This window comes from Phocoena phocoena, chromosome 8, assembly GCF_963924675.1.
Source record: "Phocoena phocoena chromosome 8, mPhoPho1.1, whole genome shotgun sequence".
Lineage (NCBI taxonomy): Eukaryota > Metazoa > Chordata > Mammalia > Artiodactyla > Phocoenidae > Phocoena > Phocoena phocoena.
In genome coordinates this window covers 58,595,757-58,614,962 of record NC_089226.1, presented here as the reverse complement: position 1 = coordinate 58,614,962, position 19,206 = coordinate 58,595,757, and the positions used below count along the sequence as shown (strand labels likewise).

General features: G+C 40.5%; 1 protein-coding gene across 2 annotated transcripts in view; it reads right to left on the bottom strand.

Annotated features, from left to right (window-relative positions):
* The window catches only part of RAB6A (RAB6A, member RAS oncogene family), a 71,873-nt gene extending 53,684 nt beyond the window's left edge, over nucleotides 1-18,189 (bottom strand). The window contains exon 1 of one of the 2 annotated variants that reach the window (XM_065881420.1): nucleotides 17,703-18,189. In XM_065881420.1, the coding sequence (XP_065737492.1) occupies nucleotides 17,703-17,772 (70 nt within the window). In that variant the 5' untranslated portion in view covers nucleotides 17,773-18,189. The remainder of the gene's footprint in view (nucleotides 1-17,702) is intronic. The other variant, XM_065881422.1, reaches the window with a different exon arrangement.
* Between the last annotated feature and the right edge of the window lie 1,017 nt (nucleotides 18,190-19,206).

The following is a 19,206-nucleotide window of genomic DNA, read 5'->3' as shown; positions in this document are numbered from 1 at the left end:
ATAGAAAGATTAGACATATCTAATTTTAAAACAGCATTCCTTCTGTATTTGCATTTCTTCTGTATTCATTCAAACCTCTTCAGCTAAGCTTATTTCTCCAAAATAGTTTTCAAAATCCCTAATAGTACATTCTTTATATCCTCCTATATAAAGGCAATTTAAATGACCATTTCAATCAAAGCCTAACTAATCTTATCCTGAACATTGTGGCTATTCATTTTTCTTCCAACAATATTTTAACATTTGTCCTTAATACTCCTGTGCCACCATACACACAAAACTTCATACAGCATTATGTTCTAATACTTTTCTTCCTATCCCACTCCCAACCCATGCCATATAATTTATTCTGTATTATATAAATTTATTCAGTCAGTCATCAAGAAGTTCTGATAAAAGGAAGCATATATTGAGGCAAGGAAGACCAACTAAAACTAACAAGAATATTTAATTATCAACAAATATGGTTCTATACAACACAAAATAGAAATCTGTTAAGTATTGTAGGTATACTCCTGGTTCTGAGTATGCCTAGCTCTTCCAAGAAATCACTTCTCTGTTTAAAAAAGGAAATATCTCCAGGTGATTTCATAACCCACTCTTAATATTTCTACAACCTTTTCAGTCAGGAAATTCTTCCATATATATGACTTAAATTCACTATGTTTCATAGCACAGGGAGATCAGCTCAGTGCTTTGTGTCCATCTAGAGGGGTGGGATAGGGAGGGAGATACAAGAGGGAGGAGATATGGGGATATATGTATACGTATAGCGGATTTACTTTGTTATACAGCAGAAACTAACACACCATTGTAAAGCAATTATACTCCAATAAAGATGTTTAAAAAAATTCACTATGTTTCAGCTTAAGCCTCTCTTATTGTTCAGATCTTAGAATTGCAAATTAACAAGCTATTATCTTTTCTGTAAGATATTACAAATCCAAAGACTTTTTTCAGTTGTACTTTTGCCTTCTTGATGTGACTGGACAATTCTTATTTGAATGTCACATTTTAATTCCATGATTAAACAAACCTATGATTTTCCTTGTGTATAAGCAACATGTGAAGTGATTCTTATTACTTCTTATTAAGTGTCAGCCAGTAACACAATCATCGACAAAGCAAATTTTATCAAAGCCATTGAATTTTTAAACTGTCTTTTTTGTAATTTATTTATTTTTGGCTGCATAGGGTCTTTGTTGCTGCACACAGCTTTTCTCTAGTTTTGGCGAGCAGGGGCTACTCTTCGCTGTGGTGTGCGGGTTTCTCATTGCGGTGGCTTCTCTTGTTGCAGAGCATGGGCTCTAGGAGCGTGGGCTTCTGTAGTTGTGGCACATGGGCTCAGTTGTTGTGGCTCACGGGCTCTAGAGCGCAGGCTCAGTAGTTGTGGCGCACAGGTTTAGTTGCTCCACGGCATGTGGGATCTTCCTGGACCAGGGATCGAACCTGTGCCCCTGCATTGGCAGGTGGATCCTTAACCACTGAGCCAACAGGGAAGTCCTCAAAGCCACTGAATTTTAAAACTAATTTATCTTACTCTCTACTTAACTGTAAGTTTTATGTATTAAGAATTTTGTCATATAAATTACAAAAGTCCAATACAGCAAAATACCTGAGAAACACTTAATCTTATCTAACATTTAGTTCATGTACCTCAACTTTCCAGAGATGATTACAGTTTTTTCACTCTTATGGTTTTGGGAACGCCAAAGTATCCTGTACTTTCTGCACACCTTCTACCTATACAAAATTTATCAAGGAAAGGTTGTATAGTTTAGTGTTTTAGTAGTGGAGCTCTAGAACCAGGCTGTTGAGCTGAAACCCAAGTTTGGCCAGTTACTAACTGTATATACTACTGAGACAAGTTATTTAACCTATCTGTGCCTGAATTTCCTCATGGTAAAATAAGAATAACAGTAGTACCTATCTTATAGGAATATTTCAACGTTTTTTCATTGAAATATATTTGATTTCAATGTTGTGTTAGTTTCTGGTATACAGCAAAGTGACTGTTTTATATATATATATATATATATATTTTTGTTGTTGTTGTTCTTTCCATTCTTTTCCATTCATTCCATTCTTTTCCATTATAGCTTATTACAAGATACTGAATATAGTTCCCTGTGCTATACCATAGGACCTTGTTGTTTATCTATTTTATATATAGTAGTTTGTATCTGCTATTCCCAAACTCCTAAATGATCCCTCCCCACCTTTCCCCTTTGGTAACCATAAGTTTGTTTTCTATGTCAACTTTTTATTTTACAGAAAAGTTACAAACCTCCCTCTAATCGGTGACATTCCCTGTCTTTCCTGTTTTTACAACCTTGGCACTTGTAAAGAAAACTGGTCAGTTATTTTGTGTAATGTCCCTCAATTTAGATTTGTCTAATGTTTTCTCATTAGAATGAGGTCATACATTTTTGACAAGACCACCACAGAACTGATGTGCCCTTCTCAGTGCATCATAAAAGAAATACATGATGTCATATTAATGTCTTATTCCTAGTGATGTTAACCTTGATCACTTGATTATGGCAATCTCCACAGAGTTTCTTTACCATAAGTTACTGTTTTTCCCCTTGTAAATAATAAATATCTTGAGGAATATACTTTGAGATTATTCAAATATCCTGTGTCTTCGCAAAATTTTGCCCTCTAATTTTAGCATTCATCAAATGGATCTCGCCTGCAGCAATCAGCACTGTGGTATTCCAACGGTGATTTTCTATTTCCCTCATTCTATTTACTATAAGAGCAGTCCTTTCTTATCTATTTATTTATTTAAATAAGTATTCATAAATACCTTAATTATGTGGGTTATAATCCAATATCACCATTATTTATTTTGTTGCTCAAAAATTTCCAACTTTCCCTATTGGGCGCTCTTTCACATTGGCTCCTGTGCCCTTTCAACATGTCCCCATCCTTTCATAAACACTTCCTTATTTTCTGGCACCAGAATACTCTCCAGCTTATTTTGTATTTTCCCTGCCCCAGCCCTGAAATCAACCACTTCTCCAAAGATCTCACGGAGTTGGTTTTAAGGGTTAAACTAGCTAAGACTGTAAAGTACTTACAACAGGGTCTGATCTGTACTAAGTAATCAAATGTCAATTGATATCTAGTATTGATAGTTTGACAGGAAATACACATTAACCATTACAGCTGTCAGGAGGTGCTATATTTCTATGTTTGGTTGCAAAGTGATATTAAGCACTGTATTAGTCTGCTAGAGCTGCTGTAACAAAGTACCACAAACTGGTTTAAACAACAGAAATTTATTGTCTCACAGTTATGGAGGCTACAAATCCAAAATCAACGTGTTGGCAGAGTTAGTTCCTTCTGAGGGCTGTGAAAAGAATCTGTTCCAAGCCTCTTCCCTAGCTTCTGGTGGTTTGCTGGCAGTCCTTGGCAACCCTTGGTGTACAGAAGCATCACCCTGATCTCTGCCTTCACCTTCAGACGGCATTCTCTCTGTGTATATCTGTGTCCAAATTTCCCCTTTTTTTAAGGATACGAGTCATACTGTATAGTGGCCCATCCTACCCCAGGAGGACCTCACCTTAACCAGTTGCATCTGAGGTACTAGAGGTTAAACTTCAACATACGAATTTGGGAAGAACACACTTCAAGCCATAACCAGGCACAAATGAAAAAATTCTGAAAAATAAAAATAAACCATCACAGTATTTAGAATAATATCAATCAGACTGAGGTTGAAATAACTATTTAGATTGTTTTCACATAGAAGACTAATTATTGCAGTATCAGAGATTTTGAAAACAAATGTACAATATTTTGGAGAGGAAAGTTCAACTAAAGAATTTTGAAAGAACAAAAGGAATGCTTTATTTAAAACTAAATGTCCCAATGCAGCCAAAAATAAATAAATAATTTTTTTTAAAAAAGGGGGGGCTTCTCTGGTGGTGCAGTGGTTAAGAATCCACCTGCCAATGCAGGGGACACGGGTTCGATCCCTGGTCTGGGAAGATCCCACATGCCACGGAACAACTAACTAAGCCCATGCGCCACAACTACTGAGCCTGTGCTCTAGAGCCTGTGAGCCACAACTACTGAGCCCTCGTGCCACAACTACTGAAGCCCACGTGTGTAGAGCCCATGCTCTGCAACAAGAGAAGCCACCGCAATGAGAAGGCCACGCACCGCAATGAAGAGCAGCCCCCGCTCGCCGCAACTAGAGAAAGCCTGTGAGCAGCGATGAAGACCCAACACAGCCAAAAATAAATAAATAAATAAATAAAATTTTAAATAAATAAATAAATAAAACTAAACTTGCTCGGTCTTTCTGTGAAGAGGAACTACTTTCAATTTCTGAAAGCTCTGAGAGCATTAAATAGGTAGGAATATATGAGAGGGTGCTGACAGTAAGTCCCTGGGTGGAGCCTACAAAGGACCATCTATGCAGGCCATATATATATATATATATATATATATATATATTTTTTTTTTTTTTGCGGTACGCGGGCCTCTCACTGCTGTGGCCTCTCCCGTTGCGGAGCACAGGCTCCGGACACGCAGGCTCAGCAGCCATGGCTCAAGGGCCCAGCCGCTCTGCAGCATGTGGGATCTTCCCAGATCGGGGCACGAACCCGTGTCCCCTGCATCAGCAGGCGGACTCCCAACCACTGTGCCACTAGGGAAGCCCTATGTAGGCCATATTATATGGGTAGATTCTTCTCATTTTACCTAGAGAGGTTAAAATGAACGCTTTAAGAGCTCATAATGTATAAGGTGGCGGAGCAAAGACCACAGTTCAGTATCCCTAACTCCTGCCCCATAACTTTTCCCCCATATCACATTAACTATAGAAGTTTCACAGGCCAAAGGAAAGAAACATTCCATATTAAACAACTTGATTAACAAACATAAAAGGTTTGCAAATTAGTAACTTCAATAGCCATCTAGTTTTGTCCTATTTACTTAATGTCAATATGTAGTGCTTCTGTCACCTGCTTAAAGAAGAAAGACCTGTTTACTCAGATTCCTAATGACTGGACAGATTCAATATTTTATGGTTGCCTGTATGAAGGACATTATGCTAGACACCAAGAACAGAGATTTAAAAGATCTAAGAATGGATTTTATGCAGCCTTAAGTACTACAGATCTAAATATCTTTAGTCCAGAGGTGGCCTAAAATCTGTCTAAATTCATGAGTCATCACATTCTTTATTTCCCTATTATAATCAACTTAACTCACCTTGATTATGTAGATAATTTAAAGTACACATGCACAGATTTCTGAAAGGGATATTCTTCAGTTTTAAGAGGATGGTTAAATACAGATAAAGGGTTAATTAGCCACATGAGACTACTGAAATTAAAGTGAAATAAAATTTTGAAATCAGTTCTCAGTCACTGTAGCCACCACCATATTAAACAGCACAAATATGGGACAGTTCCTCCATCACAGAAAGCTCAATTTGATAGCAAAGATTTAGACATCCTAAAATGTTAAGTCTCAAACCACGTAATGCAAAGTATCCCAAAAATAAAGGCCTCTGTGGGCAACTATATCCATGAATGTCAAGAATATACCAATAAGAAAGTTCTCATCTTTTAGCAATCATACAAAAATATTTGCGTTGATAGGATATACGGGATTTTCTTCAACTCACTCTGGTATGTGGGGGCGGGGGGGGATAATTGTTGAAGCTGAGTACGAGTTTATGGGGGTTCATGACACTATTCTCTGTACCTTTTTATATGTTTAAATTTTCCCATAATAAAGGGGTTAAATAATACTTTAAGAACCCAAAAACATATTTGGTTAAATCACAAACTCACTCTTCAAATATGCCATTTACAACGACTGACTTCTTGACTCTCCAAAACTCTACTGAGACCACTTTTTAAAAATTAGCAATTAGTTCTTCATAAATCCAATAGCCTTTTCCGAGTTATCATTTTCCTCATCTTGAGCCACTGACTCTTCAGATTCAAACCAGATACTTGGCATATCAAACCTTTCTCCTACGTTAGGTTTTTTTGTCTTATTCTGTTTTTCTTTTAATTATCCTCTTTTATGCGTATTTTTGAGGTAGCAAGCTACCTCAAAGCCTTTCTGAAACTAAGTATGGTAAAAATCAGAAATTATTCACTTATTTGAAAATATTTAGTGAACTCCCGCTATATGCCAAGCACTATGCAATGGTGCTTAGAATACAGCAATGAACAATAAATTCATGAACGCTACCTCTGTGGAACTTACAGAACAAATGGAAAACAGAAATTTTAACAGACAAATAATTACAACTGTATTAAAGGCAGCAAGGAGAAGGACAGTGTTGACAGTCTATAAAGAATGGGAAACTAAACTACTCTGAGGAAGTCAGCAAAGGCTTGAAGAAGTTTCTTGAAGCTAAAGGATAAGATGGAGTTAATCTGACAAAGGGGAAGAGGGAATATATAACAAGATGGAGATTGGTTAAGACTTATAACTTAAAAAAGGTCAGTATGGGGCTTCCCTGGTGGCGCAGTGGTTGAGAGTCTGCCTGCCAATGCAGGGGACACGAGTTCGTGCCCCGGTCCGGGAAGATCCCACATGCCGCTGAGCGGCTAGGCCCGTGAGCCATGGCCGCTGAGCCTGCGCGGTCCGGAGCCTGTGCTCCGCAACGGGAGAGGCCACAACAGTGAAAAGCCCGCGTACAGCAAAAAAAAAAAAAAAAAAAAAAAAAAAAGGTCAGTATGGCTGAAACAGAGAGAGATGGTGGGAGATATGCTCAAGAATGGACGGATGGGGAGGAGCCAAAAAATTCAGTGTGAGCAATGTAGATCATTTGGAAAGATCTTATTCTAAGAGTGATTTAAACAAAAGCAAAAAAAAAAACCCCAAAAAACTACAAAGGTGGGGATTTTTTTGAGTTTTTACAATTTTTAAAAAATTTTATTGTGATAAACTATACCATAAGATTTACCATTTTAACCATTTTTTTTTTTTTGCGGTACGCGGACCTCTCGCTGTTGTGGCCTCTCCCTCTCCCGCAGGCTCAGAGGCCATGGCTCACGGGCCCAGCCGCTACGCGGCATGTGGGATCTTCCCGGACCAGGGCACGAACTCGTGTCCCCTGCATCGGCAGGCGGACTCTCAACCACTGCGCCACCAGGGAAGCCCCATTTTAACCATTTTTAAGTGTACTATTCTGTGGCATTAAGCACAGTCAAGATGTTTTTGTTTTTAGTAAGAAGTTACTCTGATTTACATTTTTATAAAGTTCACTCTGATATCAATGTGGAGGATGGATTGGAGGGGAGGTCCAAGAACAGAGGTTGGAAGGTACAAATATAAAGATTTAAATCTACTTTACTGCTCCCTGCTAGACCATAAACAAGAAGAGAACAGAGATTATACCTGATCTGTTAAAAACTACATCTCCCGGGACCTAGCTCTATGCTTGGCACACAGTGGACATCTGTTAAAAAGATAAATGACCTGTAAGAGTCTATGATTCTTAGAACAGAAAATTTAAAATGCAAAGATGTGTTTTCTGTACAGCATGTAACACCTTAATGATGACTTTTTTTAACTTAAAAAAAAAACCCAAAAACCTGTCTAACAGTAATAGGTAAAGATGAGTTCTAGCAATAAGGTTAGAGATAGGAAGGTAGAATCCAGACTCTGAAAGGGTCTAACTAGGGCAGAAGAGCTTGGACTTCATCTCAAAGAGAAGTCTATGCGGGGTGTCTGGGCAAGGTTTTATGCAATCTCACAATGGCAGGTTGAGATAACAGTAATGCTTATTATCAGTTAACTTAAAAAATCATACAGTATTTGTCCTTTTGTGATTGGCTTATCTCACTTAGCATAACGTCCAAGGTTCATTCATGTTAAAGCATGTGTCAGAATTTTCTTCCTTTTTAAGGCTGAATAAGTTTTCACTGTACGTATACACAGAACCATGTTTTGTCTACCCATTCATCCACGGATGAACACTTGGATTGCTTCTACCTTTTGGCTACTGTGAATAATGCTGCTATAAACATGGATATAAATGAGTTGGTTTTAATTTTATAAAATGTACTTTTAAAAAAGAAGAGGAGGGACTTCCCTGATGGTGCAGTGGTTAAGAATCCACCTGCCAATGCAGGGGACAAGGGTTCGAGCCCTGGTCCAGGAAGATCCCACGTGCCATGGAGCAACTCAGCCCATGCACTACAACTACTGAGCCTGTGCTCTAGAGCCCGCAAGCCACAACTACTGAGCCCGCGTGCCACAACTACTGAAGCCCACGCACCTAGAGCCCGTGCTTTGCAACAGGAGAAGCCCCTGCAATGAGAAGCATGTGCACCACAACGATGAGTAGCTCCCGCTCACTGCAACTAGAGAACGCCCTCATGCAGCAACGGAGACCCAGTGCTGACAAAAATAAATAAATTTATTTTAAAAAAAGAGAAAAATAAAGAACAGAAACTGAAAACCCTAAGCAATTCTAAATGTCGAAATGTGTTGATTCTCAGAAAATCAGTTAGAAGCTAGAAAGCAAATGCAAAGTGGTACCTGACCTGATAGATTCTATAAAGATCAATTTTAAACTGACAATGGGGAAAGCTGAGAAACAATCTGATTTGTGCCAGAGAACCCCCCCAAAGTAGGCACCAAGTATATCTAGAAATAAGGATAAAGGTGGTGCTAAAAATGAAAGGAACGGATGAAAATCTGTTTAAAAGGGAGACTGACACCCTCACATCCCCCCCTCTATTCCACACAGCCAGGTTCCTCTCCCACTTCATCAGAAGATTATAGATTATGCTATGAGAAAGGAAAATAGAGGGTTTCTGGAATGGTGAATACAAGATTCAAGCGAAGTCTGAAGTACAAACTGCATTAAAAACAAAGTAGGGCTTCCCTGGTGGTGCAGTGGTTGAGAGTCCGCCTGCCGATGCAGGGGACACAGGTTCGTGCCCCGGTCCGGGAGGATCCCACATGCCACGGAGCGCCTGGGCCCGTGAGCCACGGCCGCTGAGCCTGTGCTCCGCAGTGGGAGAAGCCACAACGGTGAGAGGCCCGCGTACCGCAAAAAAAAAAAAAAAAAAAAAAAAAAAACAAAGTAAATTAAATGCATATACTCTAATGTTATCTTCAAACCCTGTCTCCATTCAGCTCCAAGAAAGCTGGCAACCAATATTATCCTCTCCAGCAGGACACTGGACAACTCTTCTTTAAGAAATGTGACTGGTGGGACTTCCCTGGTGGTGCAGTGGTTAAGAATCCACCTGCCAATGCAGGGGACATGGGTTCAAGCCCTGGTCTGGGAAGATCCTACATGCCACGGAGCAACTAAGCCCCTGCGCCACAACTCCTGAGCCTGAGCTCTAGAGCCTGCAAGCTACAACTACTGAAGCCTGCGTGCTACAACTACTGAAGCCCATGCGCCTAGAGCCCGTGCTCTGCAACAAGAGAAGCCACTGCAATGAGAAACCTGTGCAACGCAACGAAGAGTAGCCCCTGCTCCCCGCAACTAGAGAAAGCCTGCTTGCAGCAATGAAGACCCAAAGCAGCCAAAAATTAAAATTAATTAATTTAAAAAAAAAAGAAATGTGACTGGCAAAAAGACTTAAAAGAGCTAACATCAGAGACTTCTTCCCCCAAAAAGAACTCAGCCAGACTGTCCTACAGAGAAGCCCAATAAACCCACAAAAGAGCTTAAAATCAAATTTTTAGTGCTCAACTCTTAAACAAAAGGAGACAGTCAAGAATACTAGTTCTTTAAAAAAAAAAAAAAAGAATACTAGTTCTTTGAGGACCACATCAAACAAGAAATAGAGAAACTATAATAAACATAAGTGAAAAGCAATTTACAAAAAACTGAGTATTGAAAAGAAAGCCATATATCTCTTTAATATCCTCAAAATGACAAGAGATACAGCAGAAATTATCACAATGTTGAAAATCAACTATACTTCAATTAAAAAAAATTTTTAACGAGAAGATACTAGAATCAAAAAGATGTTATAGACAGAAACGATCAGAAAACAAAGAACTCTTTGAAATTAAAACGATAGCAGAAATAAAATGTAATAGGGTAAAAGAAAGTTGAGAAAATTTTTTAAGAATTAAAACAGAAACAAATAAATGAAAAAGGGGCAAGATAAGATACAACTAGAGGATCAATCCAGGAGGTCTAATAAGAATTCCAGAGAGAACTGAAAATGGAGAGGTGAATATCATACTAGTAAAGTCAAGAAAATTTCCTGAAAATAAACAACTTAAGTTTCCAGTTTGAAAATATTTATACCTATTACTCAGCACATAAAATGAAAATAAACACATCATTATGAAAGATCAAAATACCAAGAGTCATAAATGGCAATACTAGACTCTACAAGGCAATATATGTCTTCAAATTTCTGAAGGAAGAATACATCCAACCCAAATTTCTAAACTCCACCAAACTTCAGTGTAAAGGTTGTACAAACACATTTTCAGACATACAAGGTCTCAAAAAACTTCCTCCCATGTTCCCTTTATTAGGAAGCTACTTACTGGTGGATACATTCAACGTAATGAGTAAAACAAAGAAGAAAAAAGTAATCTGAGAAACAAGGGATCCATCCAACACAAGAGAGAAGGAAACCCTCAAAATGAAAGTAAAGGAGATCACACATTGACAGTTGTACATCAATTCTGGAGGGTAACTATTATACAATAGTTACCCTCAAGGTCAGAAGGTTCTGGGAGAGATGTCCCAGGCAAACCTGATGCATTCAAATAACTGAGATCTACACTACTGGTAAAGAGTTTGGGGATAATTAAGATAAAAGCAAGTCAAATAGTGACACAAAGGAAAACAAAAAAAATATATGGAATATAGTACAATAAATCAGTATATTACACAGCTCAGCTGTGAATACCATTACCTAATAACAATAATGTGAAGATTAAATACTGATCTAACCAAAATGTATAATATCTATATTTAGAGGATGGGGAAAACAACACTGCTAGGTTAGTACTGCATTATCAGAAATGAAAAGAATTTAGAAAGGTTAAATAAACTGTCCAAGATCACACTGTAAACACGGGGTTCAAGATTAAAACCAAAGTATAACTGTCTCTAGAGCTGTCTTTATCACTATATATTGCCTCCCTAAGAAGAAAAAACTTAACTACAATAGTAAGGGAATAGATTTGAGAATTTCAGAACAGGGAAGTTTAATACTAAAAATTACAAAACATGTTCTCCTAGAGATCTCTTAGAATGAAGTAACTTAAGAGTGGTCCAGGGCTTCCCTGGTGGCGCAGCGGTTGAGAGTCCGCCTGCCGAGGCAGGGGACACGGGTTCGTGCCCCGGTCCGGGAAGATCCCACATGCCGCAGAGCGGCTGGGCCCGTGAGCCATGGCCGCTGAGCCTGCGCGTCCTGGAGCCTGTGCTCCGCAACGGGAGAGGCCACACTACAGTGAGAGGCCTGCATATCCCAAAAAACAAAACAAAAAAGAGTGGTCCAGTTTAACTGTCACAGACAAGAACAGCCTAAGAGATCTAACAACTAAATCAAATGTAGTATCCTAGATGGGATCCTGGAACAGAAAAAAGACATTAGGAAAAAAACTAAAGAAATCGAAATAAAATATGGACTTTGGTTAATAATAATGTATCAATAATGGTACATTAGTTGTGAAAAATGTACACATGAGCTGTTAATTACAGAGGAAACTGGTGTAGAGTATACAGGAATTCCGTATTATCTCTGCACTTTTTCTGTATATCTAAAACTATTCTAAATGAAAAAAATTGTATTTAGAAACAAAACAACAGAATGGGAAAGTGCTCTAAGTACTAATGTGAAAACATCTCTAGGAATTATTGTTAAGTGAAAAAAAGCAAGATGCAGAATAAAATCTGATACCTCGTACGTAAGGAAGAATAAAAATTGTATTCATATTTGCTTGTGTCTGCATAAAGAAAACCCAGAATATACATAATAGTATATATATATAATTACTAATAGAGGAGGGGGTGGGGAACGAGGTCACAGGAACAGGGGTAGCAGTAAGTTTTCTGAAAGTATATCTTTTTACATAATTTTGATTTGTGAACTATGTGATTGTGTTAACTGTTAAAAATAAAGTTAGAGGGGAAAAAAATAGCAGTCCAGTTTAAAGCCCTAAGAGAAATGGATTGGGTGACTTCTTCAAGTCTCCTCCAACTTTGGAATGCTCTAATTCAAGAATTTCAACTAGAAGATCCTTAAACTTTTAGTCAGTCATATTTATAATGTATCAATACCTTCCCTGAAACTCCATGCTCCCCTGTCACTTCTCTGTATCTTTTAACTGTACTTTTCAAAGCAGCTGCACTCATTGCACTATATTGTATTAGGTATTATATGTTTCTTCCATGATGAAATGTATATTTCTTAAGAGTAGGCTCTATCAAACTGTTGATAATTGACAGAGGAGCAGTTTTCAGTAAACATGTGCCAGGCACTCTTCTAAATGCTTTACATTTATTAACTAATTTAATCTTCACAATAACGCTATATGATAGGTCCTATTATCTTTATTTTATAGATAAGGAAGTTAAAGCATAAAGAAGTTAATAATCTGCCCAAGGTCAGTGAGCAGGGCTAAAATATAAAACCCAGACTCTGTGCTCGTAATCACTAGCTGTACTGATTAGTTTTAAGACTTCAAAACAAGATATGGAGGAAACTCCTTTTGACTGTTCTAAATGCAATATGGCGACTTCCCTGGTGGTCCAGTGGTTAAGAATCCACCTTCCAATGCCGGGGACGTGGGTTCGAACCCCGGTTGGGGAACTAAGATCCCAGAGGCAACTAAGCCCATGCACCACAATGAAGAGCCCAAGCACCGCAACTAACCCAACGCAGCCAAAAATAATAAATAAATGTTAAAAAAATAAATAAATGCAATATGAAGCTACAAGATACAAATGGCTTAATATCATCTAGAAACTAGCAGATCTCAAAATGCAGCCCACCAACTCCCAGGATCCCCAGGACCCTTTGGCTGGGCCACTACTCTCCTGAGGGTCAAAACCACTTTCATAATATCAAGATGTTATTTGGCTTTTTTCACTTTTGTTCTCTCATGAGTGTATAGTGGAGTTTCCAGAGTCTATGTGATGTGTGATATCACAAGAGACTGAATGCAGAAGCAGCTGTGAGAAGCAGATGACTTTTAATACATCAGACATTACAGAGATTTGCAAATATGTAAAACAATGCCACTCCCTCACTAAATTGTTTGAAAAATAGTTCTCTTTCACTAAAATTATGTCAACATGTAATGGATTTAACACTACTCTTTTTAAATGAATTAAATATTAAACAATTTTCTCAGTTAAGTTTTAACACAGTAAATAGTGATATAAACCACATAAACAGCTCTTTAGAAGCCTCAACAATTTGTAAGAGCATCTTGAGAGGCTCTTGAGAAGAAAAAGTTTAAGATCACTGATCTAGCCAATCTAAACTGTTCAGTGTTCCTAGTCTCTGACATTAAGACACTTTTTCCCAACACAGCATGTTATAATTCAAAAGAACTGATGTAAAAAAGGTAATAAAAAGTGAAAAAATAAGTAGTACCAGGCCAGGTATGTGTTTCTTTTTGAAATTACATTTCCTAATTTGTACTCATAACATTTGTTTGTTAAGTATTACCTTCTACTCTAAACCATTCCTAAAATTGCCTCTGTATTTCAAGACAATAGCCAAAGGTGGTAACAAAAGAGGTTGCTCAAAGAAACTTCAGGTTCAAGCTGTGTATTTCAACATTTCTTTATTAAACCATGTATACTACTAAAATATAAAGAAACTGTTAAGAATTCACACGAAGATTACCAAGACTGATATCATTAATTCAATATGATGCTTCATATACTGAAACACTTCATCTTCATTATAGAATACAGAACCTTATTTTTTTGGGCTGTGTCATGCAGCATGCAGGATCTTATTTCCCTGACCAGGGATCGAACCGGTACCCACTGCAGTGGAGCCGTGGAGTCATAACCACTGGACCGCCAGGGAGGTCCCAGAACCTTGTTTTTGAAAAGCTAAATAAAAAAGTCTACCTAACTTCAAATCTGTTCCATGAACATGTCTTTAATAATCATTTGACATACTTTTAGGTGTTATACTAACAGCAAATAATTTAACAATAACTTTAACAAAACTAATTTTGTTCAACTCAAAAAAAAAAGTATAAAATTCTGGTCAGTTGTTTTTTTGGGTTTTTTTAGTTACACCGTAAAGGTTATATATAAATTATTGGAATCCCTGCTCTCGAGCATCTGGAGTATCCCTATATACAATCAAATAATATAAGTATAAAATGTTATTGTTGGGAATTCCCTGGCAGTCCAGTGGTTAGTACTCAGCGCTTTCACTGCCGGGGCCCAGGTTCAATCCCTAGTGGGGGAACTGAGATCCCAAAAGCTGCATGTGGGGCCAATAAAAAGAATTATTGTTAAACTATTAAATGTGCAAGGAAAAAATGTAGACTTCACCGTAACAAAGATGACTACTAGCTTTGGTTACTATTAGATTCAACCATCATTCATTCTGAGTATCCACTACAAGCCTGGCACTATTCTAGGCACTGGGGATACAATGAACAAAAAAATTAATAATTTTTAATCTTCATGGGACCTGCATTCTGCTGTGGGAAACAGACAAAAATAAACACAAGTAAGAATTAGAAATGTGGTCAAGGCCATTAAGGAAACAAACAAGGCTTTGCCACAGATTAGTCTTTGGAAGCTGAATTGTAGAATTCTAAAACCTAAAAATAAAAAATTCATTAAGAGTTAAATCAAGATGACATGAACTGGGCTTCCCTGGTGGCACAGTGGTTAAGAATCCACCTGCCAATGCAGGGCACACGGGTTCAAGCCCTGGTCCGGGAAGATCCCACATGCCAAAGGGCAACAAAGCCCATGCACCACAACTACTGAGCCTGTGCTCTACAGCCCATGAGCCACAACTACTGAAGCCCGCGTGCCTAGAGCCGGTGCTCCGCATCAAGAGAAGACACTGCAATGAGAAGCCTGCGCACCGCAATGAAGAGTAGCCCCTGCTCGCCGCAACTAGAGAAAGCCCACGCACAGCAACAAAGACCCAACTCAGCTAAAAATAAATTAATTAATTTAAAAAAAGAAAAAAAGATGATACTGACTCTACAGACCTTTGCTAATGCATAAGAAAACTACAGACACTGCCTGTGAAAACAGAGATCCGTCTTTCCAAAGCTACTGGATGGTATTACTTAGCAATGTAGTAGCCTCAAAAGATAATTAAGCTCACAGTTCCAGAGTTAAAAAGCATGTAAACACAATACTAAAAAAAACTGAGGAGCCTAAGGAGACGGGACAACCAAATGTAGTGTGGTATCCTGAATTGAATGCTGAAACAGAAAAAGATAAAACTTACGGAAATCTGGATAAACTATAGACTTTAGTTAATAATGTATCCATATTGTTTCATTAATGGTAACCAATGTACCTTACTAATATGTTAATAATATGGGATATTGGGTGGGGCTATATGGGAAACCTCTGCATGATCTTCTTAATTTTTCTGTAAATCTAAAACTGTTCTAAAAAATCAAGTCTACTTAAAAAAAAATCTAAGATGGCTTCAGGAATTATGGTGGAAGGAAGAGGAGTTAGTAAAGACTTGAAGAAACTAAGAAATGAGAAGCCATAAAACTCTGCAATGTGAATTAGAATATAAATACCCAAGAAATTCAAAGGAAACCTGCAGATACTTAGATTATGATTTCTATTCATACTAAAAACTTCCTAGGACAGAGATTAATGGATTTTTCATGCAAACTAAATAGCTCTGCATCACAATGTAAGGCAGGCATTAACATCCCTGAGTGCACAATAAGTACTTTAGATCCTACTTATCAATAATGACCAATAGGCTGTATTTTATGTATGTCACTGTCCTGAAACTGTCATAAAATACCTGGACAGGGATCAATCTCATAGGTGTTACTAAGTCACTTGAAGAAACAAGTTTATATCTGTATAGCAAAAAAAAAGCAAAGAGGAGACTTGGTAAGGGGGCAGGGAGAAAAGATTATGTATGAAAGGAGAAAAACAATTTATCAAGTCTAACTGGAAGCAATTTTGCAACTATTATTAACCTACTTTAACGCCACACAAATTAGTATAAATAGTTCAGAGCAGTAATAAGAGCTCTGAATTTATATCAGTTATCTTCTTTCCAATCAAAAGAAATAAATGTCTTCTATAGCCTAACCTAAAACACCTATCATGTAACTCAATGTCTGATGACTAATTGAGTCATCTATTTGATGACTATTTGATGACATTGAGGAACTAATCTCTCAATGTCTCAATTTTAAAGATAGGAAAAGTGTGAGAAAAATAATGGAGGATGATAATCTCTAAACTACAGAGTGTGAAGTTTGCATAATACAGCATAAAATCGGAATTACCACAAGAATAATTTTTAGAGACAACCATCAGAAAATTAGAACCTTATACCCAACACAAAGTACAATGACAGCAGGAGCCTGACCAAGTAAACGAGATAATAATTTCACTCATCAGATACTATGGAATATTAACCATAAAAGAATCATTTAGCCAAAATGGTATTACATATTCGAATCGAATTTAGATAACTGGATGATGAATCTATCCCTTCTCTACTCTGTTACTCCCTATCCCCAAAGGAAACCCTACAAAACAAAGATGTTCGTTATTCTAAAGCCTTCTCTCCCTAAGGAATCCTGAATATATAATCGGAAAATACTCAAGAAGAAATGGAATTAACATTTCTCCAGTAATTCCTGTTTGCACCGCCGTGAGGAGAATCAGACACTGCGCTTCGTGTTGAAGCAGAAAAAGGAGAGGTGAGATGTGAAAAATTCCAAGTAAAACGATCATGACATAGCATCTGGCAGAGATTGGAAAAGCATGAACACAGCCAAAAGAATCGCCAGGGATGAAAGTCAAGAGAAGAAAACGAGGTTTTCCAACAGGCCACAGCCTAACCCAAGGGGCAAAAACCGCTACTGCCGCCGCCACTCCCTCACTCCCCAACCATTCCATCAAGTCGCCTCCAATTCAGATATGTATCCTCTATAACCCAGACCCATTCCCCACCTAGGTGAAAACAATCCAAGAATTTCCTAGGACTCCCCACACCCCTTCCATAAGATCCGCGCTTCTCGGGGCCAAGCCTCTGGGGAAAACAACGCCCAGATCCCACCCTCCCGGCGCAAGGTTGAAGAGGGCCGGTTCCCCGGAGTGGGGCTTCCCAGGTAGGCCTCATCGAGCTGAGCAACTGGGATCAGAGCAAGGAACAAGGGTGGGGCTCAAGGAAGGGAGCTGGCGTCGGTGAGACGACGGAGACCGGAGGAAGAAAGGGATGGACAGGAGGCTGGGGCTGGGCGGGGTGAGGAGTGGGGAGGGCAGATCCACGGGAGAGGGCCGGGCGGCGGGGAAAGGAGCGGGCGGAGTGGGGGGCGGAAGGGTCAGAATCCGATGGATGGATCATGGCGAAGAGGAATGCGTGGCTAACAGGGGTCGGCAAACAGGCTCAAGGGCTAGGGGGTGGAAGGAAGCGCGACCGCGAGGCCCGCAGGGAGCCTCCGCGGACGGAAGGGCCGCACTGGGGGCGGTGCGGGGAAGCCACTGCCAGCTGCCAGGAGTGGGGGAGCCGCGCACTCACCGCTCTGCTCCCCCAGGAACACCAGCTTGAATTTCCTCAGCGGATTCCCGAAGTCTCCGCCCGCGGACATGATGGAGCCGGAGGAGCTGCCGCCGCCTCTGCCCAGAGACCTCCCAGACCGACGCCGCTCCAACCGGTTCACGGGGAGGCTAGAGGAAGGGTCGGCGCCGAGCTCTCTCGGCCCCTGCAGGGCCCGGCAGCGGAGCAAGTCTGGAGAACAAGGCTCCTCTCACAGACAGGCAGCCGTCGCCGCCGCCTCTCCTCGGAGTCGCCTAGCACCGAGCGAGGCCCGCGGCTGGGAAAGGAAGAAGGGCGGTGTCGGAAGCAGCCAGGGGTGTGCTCGGGGGTCCCGAGGCTAGAGCTGTTCCCCTCTCAGCACCGGGCACCGAGACTGAGGCGAGGGTGGCGGAGCCGGAGCCGCAGACGCGTCTGGGACCTCTCACACGCAGCGTTCCAGCTCCACAGCTGCCGCCACCGCAGCCCAACCTGCTGAGTGCGCGAGCCTGTGGCGCGGCGCGGCGCGGGGCGAGCCCGGGCGCGAGCCTGCCGCCCAGCCAGACACGGCGTGCGTGCGTGCGTGCGTGCGCGCGCGTGCGCGCCACAGCCAGCGCCTTCCTGGTTTAGCCTGCCTTCCCGGCTCCGCCCAGGCAGAGGAGACGTGGGGAGGTTAGGTTTCCCCTCGCGTCGGGAGAAGCCGGGAGATGGTGGGGTGGAGCCTGGGGGAGATGACGGGGTAGAATAAGGAGCACTTATGTCACTTACGGGCTGAGCCAATCGGAAGAGGTTAAGGGCGGGCAGAGATGTCGAGTGAGGTGGCAGCGCCAGAGCGCGCGCGCTGCCCTCCTGCGGTGGAAAGCGTCTCACCGTGGCGGCCATGCGAAGTGTGACGCGTCGCAACCTGAGGGGAGGGGAGGGCGTTGGGGCGGAGACGGGGCCAGAATGGAGGCGGAATTGACCCCAAGTGTGGGTGAAGTCGGAAAGCCCTAAGGTGTACAGAAGGTTCCTCTTTCCTGAGCCCTCGGCTCTGCCTCACAGTCCTCAGATACGCCCTTCACCTCTGCACCCACCTTCTCCATCTTCTTTCTTATAATTCCTCAGACGATACCCTACTAGGTACTGTTGCTCCCAGGAGTTTCGTAACAGAAGCAGGGCCTCCACATTTTTGTATACAAGAAAGCTGAAGGTCACAGGAAGGAAATGATTTACAAAATCCGCAGAGCCATAAAGTGGAACCCAGGTTTTGTCTTTTCCCCCAATTGAACCTCCACAACCTCCTCGTTGATAAGCCCATCCACTTCCCTAGCTTGACCTGCTTTGGTCTTCTCTTAACAACATTTGTTCCTCAGATATGGACAGTTCTAAGTGACCCCCACCTTCTACTGTGATAGAAAAGGAGTTAGACGTCAGGTAAACTAAACCCTTCATTTCACAGGTGGTGAAACTTAGGCCCAGGTAGGAAAATGGGGCTGCAAAAAGGTCACACAACAAATTAGAGGTAGAGCAT